This window comes from Hyposmocoma kahamanoa, unplaced genomic scaffold (genome assembly GCF_003589595.1).
Source record: "Hyposmocoma kahamanoa isolate Upper Pololo Valley unplaced genomic scaffold, ASM358959v1 89733, whole genome shotgun sequence".
Lineage (NCBI taxonomy): Eukaryota > Metazoa > Arthropoda > Insecta > Lepidoptera > Cosmopterigidae > Hyposmocoma > Hyposmocoma kahamanoa.
The window spans coordinates 1-7,917 of record NW_020654549.1 but is presented as its reverse complement, the minus strand read 5'-3'; the positions used below and the strand labels follow the sequence as shown (position 1 = coordinate 7,917).

The 7,917-nt window shown below is 40.1% G+C and overlaps 1 protein-coding gene across 1 annotated transcript; it reads right to left on the bottom strand.

The window, feature by feature from the left end:
* Positions 1-476: 476 nt before the first annotated feature.
* LOC113236209 lies at positions 477-3,779 on the bottom strand. The gene is made up of 3 exons (XM_026472217.1): positions 3,674-3,779; positions 2,428-3,385; positions 477-607 (listed from the first exon to the last, which is right to left on the bottom strand). Exons 1-2 carry the CDS (start codon positions 3,720-3,722, stop codon positions 2,433-2,435), a joined length of 1,002 nt encoding a protein of 333 aa, XP_026328002.1. The 5' UTR covers positions 3,723-3,779; the 3' UTR covers positions 477-607; positions 2,428-2,432.
* Positions 3,780-7,917: the final 4,138 nt, after the last annotated feature.

The following is a 7,917-nucleotide window of genomic DNA, read 5'->3' as shown; positions in this document are numbered from 1 at the left end:
GACCCGGGGCAGATGTTTTAATTATGTCTGAGATGGCTATCCTTATTCCAGTCTCAGTGATGGTAATGTTTTCGAGTTTGATGAGGGAAATAGTTTGAACTCTATGGGCTGTGCATAGCGCTAGTAGAATAGCCAACTTTTTGGTTATTTTTTCTAAATTTAGGCCTGTATTCGGGAACCAACTGGAAATGTAATTTAGGACTAATTGAGGGTTCCATGTATAGACGTATTTGGGCTGACTGGGTTTCAATTTGTAAGCGCCTTTCAATAGGCGTTTGACGCACTCGTCAGAACCGATATTGTTGCCTAATAACAGGGATAAGGCTGAACGATGACTATTGAGTGTACCGTAGGCACAACCCTCTCTAAACTGTTTTGATAAAAAGGAGAGAACTGAAGACTTATTGGGTTCAAATATGTCTACAGCCTTGGCCGTACAGAATTGCCACCAGAGCTTATATGTACCACTGTACTGTTTTATCGTACTGTCAGACAGCGATGCTAGCATCAAATTCATTGCGTCCGGTGGAGAACCTCGTCGGCAGAAGGATTGCTGCAAAGCCTCGCGACACCCAGGGTAAGGTTGGCGTGCATGGGATGTTGCTCCCTGAAACGAGAATTAAGTAGAGATTTATTCGGTCTGAAATATAAGATTTCAGAAGCTAGTAAGCTCTGCAGCAAGGGGTACCAGGGTTGTGATGGCCAATCAGGAAAAACTAAGATGCCATTTGCTTGATCGTCTATGATTTTTCTAAGACATTTTAACATTACAGAAAATGGTGGGAATGCGTAGAAATACGTCTTACGCCAACTTATTGTAAAGGCGTCTACGATTACGGCATCCGGGTCAGGTTTCCAGGAGACGTAGTTCTCGCATTTGGCGTTGGCGCGAGAAGCGAACAAGTCGATTTCCGGCTGACCGAAACGACCCACAATTGTTTGAAAGGCAGTGTCTGATAATTCCCATTCTGTATCGGGGTTTATAATTCTTGATTCTGAATCCGCGATATTTTCTTTTGTGTTAACATACGACGCAAAGATCCATATGTTTCGCTCCTCGCACCATTGCCAAATTAAACGTGATAAATTATTTAAATGGGGGAATTGTATTCCACCCATACGATTGACATAGCTTATTGCTGTCGTATTATCTACCCGCAACAGTATTGCACAGTTCGTAATTTGTTGCGCAAAACTCTTCAGCCCTAGGAATACCGCTTGCAACTCCAAATAATTGATGTGTAAGTCGATTTCGTCGACCTTCCACCTACCGTTTGTTCGGTTGTTTCCACACACCGCGCCCCAGCCCGTACCGGAGGCGTCGGGGTAGATTTCATGTTCGAAATGGGAGTACCTCATTGGACTATACGTTGAGTGTATATTAGTTGCCCACCAGTATAAATCTTCCAGTATAAGGTTTGAAGGTTTAATTTTAGCGTCATAATCATTATTGTTTTCTAATAATGCCAAAAATTTTTGTCTCTCCAAAGTCTTTGTGTATAGCCAGCCGTATTTTACGGCCGGACAAGCAGCAACTAATACTCCAGTCAACTGAGAGAATTCTCGGATGCTACATCTTGGAAGGTATGAAAATTTTTGAACCAACTGGGCAATTTTTTTGCGCTTGTCATCTGGCAACATTAATGACAAGTTTCTCGAATCAAAATTGAAGCCGAGAAATTTACATACCTGTTTAGGTTCCAGGGAACTTTTGACAGAATTTATAACAAACCCTAAACATTGTAGTAATCTCAAAGTCTCATTAACATTGTTGACACAATCACCGTAACTGTCGTCGATACATAGAATATCGTCTAAGTATATAACGGATCTGAAACCTCGACTTCGTAAATGAGAAATAACCTCTTTCATTATTTTTGTGAAAACTCTAGGAGCTACGGATAAGCCGTATGGCATAGCCGTGAACTCGTAAGTAAGCAAACCTTTTTGTGAATCAATTTGAAAACGTAAGTATTTTCTATCGTCACGATTAATTGGAATAAGAAGATAAGCTTCCTTCAAGTCTATTGTGGCCATGTAGCCATTTTTAGGTATTAATTTTGCTGCAGTTCGGTGATCCTCCATCTTAAAATGTGACTTGGAGATAAACTTGTTGAGGGACTTAAGGTTCAGTATAAACCGTTTGTCGCCGTTAGACTTGGGTGCGAGAAAAATTTTTGATATAAACTGGTCTCTAATTGGCGAACACTCAGATATGGCTCCTAAATGTATTAACTTTAGAATAGCCGTGTCCATGTCATGTTTTTCGTTCGGTGAAAAACTATTAATAGGTATAACTGATTGTTTTACCATTTTACTAAAGGGAAGGGAGAAACCGTCCCTAATCCAATTTAGTACAGACGTATTAGAAGTTATATGAAGCCAACATTTATAAAAATTACTAATTCTTCCAGCGTGTGATAATACCTGGTTTACGGTGCTGGTGCACGTGGTCTCCCTTGATTCACAACTTTGTTCGTTGGCGGCGCCGCGAATGGCCGGCGGGTGCTCGGTGTCGTCCTCTTGGCTCCTCCGCGCCCCCCCCTGTTCGACGAGTAACGATGGGGGGCTGGCCAGTTTCCCGAGTACGTCGGTCGAGACCCCGTTGGTGGTGTGGTTACGGAGGTCTTCGTGACAGTAACCTTCTTGATTTGAAGACCTTGTTTCTCGATGGCTTTTGCAGCCTTTATCTTATCTGGCAATTTATTGCCAAACACCGTCTCGTCTCGTTCCGCGTCCTGGATAACGTGCAGAAAAGTTTTGTCCAGGCTGGGTGTCAGGAGCTTTATACGACTCTGAGTGGACGCCGAATGAAGGTCACATAAGATGCGGCAGCCATTGCTAAGATGTTTCATGGCCTGTACCTTGTCGTCAGTTTTACATAGAAGGATATCCATGGCTTTATTTATAGCCGTGATACCAACCCCAAGTTGTTGCTGGGAAATTGATAAATTTTTGTCGCGGTTTCTCACCATATCGGGTACTGCAGCTGATATTTCTGCGTTCAATTTGGGCGCTTGCAGTAAGCGGCAATTATCGGGTATGAGGTATTCCTTTAGGATTTTTTCCTTATTTTCTTTTGTCATACCTTTTTTGAGTAAAGGTAACCAAAGCTTTGTCAAATTTTCGTGTATTTTGACGCCGAATTCGGGGTTAGTTTCTGTCGATTCACCCAAGGCCGATATCAAGTCTGGGTCTAAATCTGATATTTCAGGGAGTGCAGGTGCATCGCACACGTTTTCCGGTAGGGAAATTTCTTTGTTGGGATTTAAGACTGTAATCTCGTTGAGATTTTCGACTAGTGGGCCCTCTGAGGCCTTGTCGTATTCTTGGGCCTGGGTTTGTTGGGCCTGAGCATCGTGATAACCCTCTTCAATCTGGCAATCTAAAAATAATGCACAATTTTATTGAATTTCTTTTTTTTTTTTTTTTGAGGGTAGACTTGAAAAAATAAATTATAACGTGGAATAAATTGTTGTTCGATAGTTGCGCAAAGGAACGTGTATCTATTTAAGATACACGTATTTTTGCTTGTTTGCATCGTTGGAGACTCGCAGTCAACCCCGATGTGTATTTTGTCATAGTTATTGACTCACGGTCAATCCCTATGCGTATATTGACAATAAGAGATAAAATTTATTGTAAATAATGTGTAAGAGTAAATATAACTCACCGTGATCTAGTTCCGCTTCCGAAGATTCGGAATCACTTTGTATAACCATTATTCGTTTTCGTTCTGCTTCGAGTTTTTGGATTTTTTTCTTATAACGATCGATTTTTTCCTGTGCACGTCGCTTGAGCATTTTCAAATTTTATAATATAAGCACAGGTATATGGATATATATGTCTATATATATGTGTATATATGTACTCGAGCAGAGCACGTGCGTTCGTCGCCTCGCACGAAAAAGGAATGAGTAAAAGTCGCTGGTGGCGGGGGTTGCTAGACGGCGCGAACGAGTTACTTTTTTATTAGTTAAGTCAATGAATAGTCTCTTAAAAATGTGCGAAGTCGCCTTGTAGGCTAGGGGGACTACATGGTAAAATTATATCTGAAGAATGAAGCGACGAAATATAATAAGAGATTAATGACAACATTGGGGTGGTATTCGTTAACTTTGCGTAGCACACACTACATGGACCTGACATATCACTAGCTTTTGAGATAGGCCGCCATAGTACATAGTTATCGATATATAGGATTAAACCTTGAGACAATTGTAGACCAAACATTGTCAATTTTCATAAACAAGCATAGCTCCTGTCTAAGAGGAACTGTAGGATTTTGCGCTCCTTCGCATTTTATGGTCATGTTGATCGCATAACTGATATAACTTATAATTTTCAGTTTTGAGTGCGTACACTGACGTAACTCCAATTTACAACTCATGGATCACTCCTTCGTATTTCATGACCATATAGATTATAAACTGACTTAACATTTTTATAAGTAACTTCCATTACTTGTAAAACATTACAATTTTCACCTTATGGGGCACTCAAGGTGTTTTCACTCCTTCATATTTGTTGTTCTATTCGGCTAATAGTTACAGGCACTATTTGTTGTTGTGTAGTCGAATTTATCAATATCAAGCGTATTTGTTGAAAACATTTTTTCTTTTAGATGTTGCTGATTGTACTTTATTATTTCCAACATCACTACTTAATGATAATTACCATATTAATGCCAACAAACGGGAATGTTGTTATGAATCAGTTTTTTGAAAGGACAGCATAAACCAGTCATTCAATGAGTAGGTAAGTATTTTAATATAGTGACAAAGATGTTCACAAAATGTAAGCTGCTGCTTACACTTTTGCAGGCCATGTCTAATTAGCAAAGAAAGGATTGGCACTGCTGAATTAATAACGTAATGTTGGTCAAAGTTTATTTTCTTTAATTTTTTTTTTTCATATTTTTAACATGAAGTTTGTTTAAATTGCAAGCAACAAATCTACTCTGGTTATCAATTTCCCTGTAAAGTCACTCACATATTACGTATAGTCGTAGGTGAACATCGTAATTTGTAGTTCATACGTAATCTTGCAATGTAAGTTAGCAATTTCAATACAGGTAATACAAACTACACAACAACGAGGACATTTATTTTTTGTAAGTATTAGCAGGCACTTGTGTTTTGGGCTAGTTTAGTAGCCAACGGTATAAGTTTGTTTATATCATTTCTCGAGCTAATAGAATACGACACGGGTGTGTACACCATGGTATGCGGATAATATGTTATTTAATGGACTTCAATCAATCATCAAAAGAATCATTTCAACTCACGCACGGCACATACTTCCAATATGCAGATATTATATTTATATGCCTTAGTGAAATGGATTCTAATGATTTGAAATAGTGATACATACCTCCACTTCTTTCTTTTTTTTTTAACAAAGTTGAGTCGGAGCTGATAACCTCGACGACATTTCGAAATATTATTAATTCTACTCACGTTCTTTATCCTCGTCGCCATTTGTGGCGTTTACGCTACTTAGTATAGGGATAGCTCAATGAAACAACATGTATTTACTTCACGTACACGTGCGATACGTCCGCTCACACCACTGTCTAGTGTCGTAGTGCCGGAACGGCGGGCCGCAGTGTAACTTATATTGTCTAATGTCTGTGGTACATTATGTGCATACACTACAATACCTACTAAAACTCTACTATACTATACACTGTTTTCAATGAATGAAAAGCATGTTCACACGCTTCAGTCCATTTAAATGTTACATTTTTACAACACAACCTGTTAAGAGGATAAGCTTTGGGTATAAAAAAAAGCTGCAAAATTGGGTATAAATTTACGGTAATAATTCGCAAACGCCACGAACCTCTTTACGTCATCTGTGTTAGCGGGTTTTGGGTAATTTTCTAATACTTTAGTTTTTTCTGGGTCAGGTAAAATACCTTTTTCTGATATTACATGGCCAAGGTACAAAATTGGCTTTTGTAAAAATTTACATTTTGCTGGATTTAATTTCCGTTTAAATTAACCGAGACAAAATATCCATTAAATTTTTATTATGATTTTCGAGGTTTCTACCAAAAACACGTAGGTCATCTTGATATACCAAACACTGCTCGTAATTTAATTCCGACATAGCAATCGTAATCATTCTAGAAAACGCATTGGGACTAGTTTTTAGTCCCATTGGTAATCTAGTCATTTTATTGATTTTTGGTTGTTGTGAATGCCGTGTAATGCCGACTGTTTTTATTTAATCTTATTTGATAAAATCCTTGATAGAGATCTAAAGTAGTGAAATACATTGCACCAGACAACGAATCTAGAATGTCTGAAATATTTGGCAGAAGAAACTTGTCATCTTGAACAACTGCCTCCGTGGCCGAACGGTTACCATGCCGGACTGCCACGCAGAGGTCCCAGGTTCGATTCCCGGGCCGGGAGAAATGTTTGTATGGCTTACATTTATTTCTCTCGTGAATTTGGGTGTAATTTGTGGTTGTCTATGTGTGTGTCCATGGCACCCGCGACACAGGGTTTCCCTAGTGCGGGGCTATGTTGAGTGTGTGCGTTATTTATTATTATTATTATTATTATTATTATTTATTTTTCATTTAATTTTATGTAGTCAATTACTACACGCCATTTTTTAATACCCGTTGAATCTAGCTTTTTAGATACTAGTAATAATGGACTCGGCCAGGCACTCCTACATTCCTCTATTATTCCATCGTCTTGCATACTTTTTATTTGTTTATCTATTTCCGATTTTTAACTTTGTGGTAAACGATACGGCTTTACGTAAACAGGAGTAGTGTGTGGCTTTAATTCAATAGTATGGTCGTGTAAAGGTCAATTTATCTCCTGGTACGTGAAAGACGTCTGGAAATTTGGCACAAATGTTTTCAATAGACTTTTGTTCTTCCTCATTTAGATTTCAAATTTTAGTAAAGAACACAAAGACTTGACCCTCTCTGCGCTCATATTTTATTTTTATTTTTATTTATTCATTTATTTCAGGCAACTAAGGCCCATATAACAAATACCTTACAGACTAACATACATATTATTATTTTTGATACATACCTTACAAACTAACATACATATAAAATAATATAAACTTATTAACTATTTACACGAATTACTATTCGGCGACGTGCGACGCAAACAAGTGTCATGTATCGTTCCTCTGAACCGCCGGAACATGACACCCTTCGGCCAAAACTCTACCTGCATGAAGGTCGACAGATGGACCGTTGGGACCCTCACCACAAACGAATTAAAGTTAACGTTGTGGCGAGACGCCAAACGTTCGACCCTCAGGGTGAATTGGGCTTTCAACCGGATATACTCCACTATATCCTCAGACTTCGTGGAGTAATGCAGTCGAGACAGGTACAACTGCGTCGTCGGTATGGCCGCACGAAGCAAGAAGTTCTGTCCCGTTGGAGCTGTGCCACATAGATTTCGGCTGGTGGGTTTCTTTCTTCTCTTCTCCACCTTTGTGAAGCCGTCCTCGTCGCACCTGTCGGTCTGCCTCTGAGATTTGGCACCTGCGATTCCAGAGACAGGCATTCGGGGTTTACTACCGCCCTTTGCAGTTTTCCGCAACTCGGGTTTTGAAGTCGCGGTTCCGCTGCTAATAGTCGCGGCAACAGCGGCGTATGCACGCCCGGGCGATGACGTGCATACGGGTGACGTAACCTCCGAGGCGGAGGGGCGGGCAGGGGGGCACGGTGCATTGACAACAGCAATGACCGGCGACATACGAGCCGACTCAATACTGCCGACGGATGCTTTTCGCGCTCCGCGACGCGTGTTGACGTAGGAGACTGTCGGTGACCTACATACCGAAGCGGGGTTGCGTAACAACGCAACTTCGGCACGTAGCCCACTTATGGAGTTATCCGACGCCTCCAATTTTGACTGAACTTCAGCC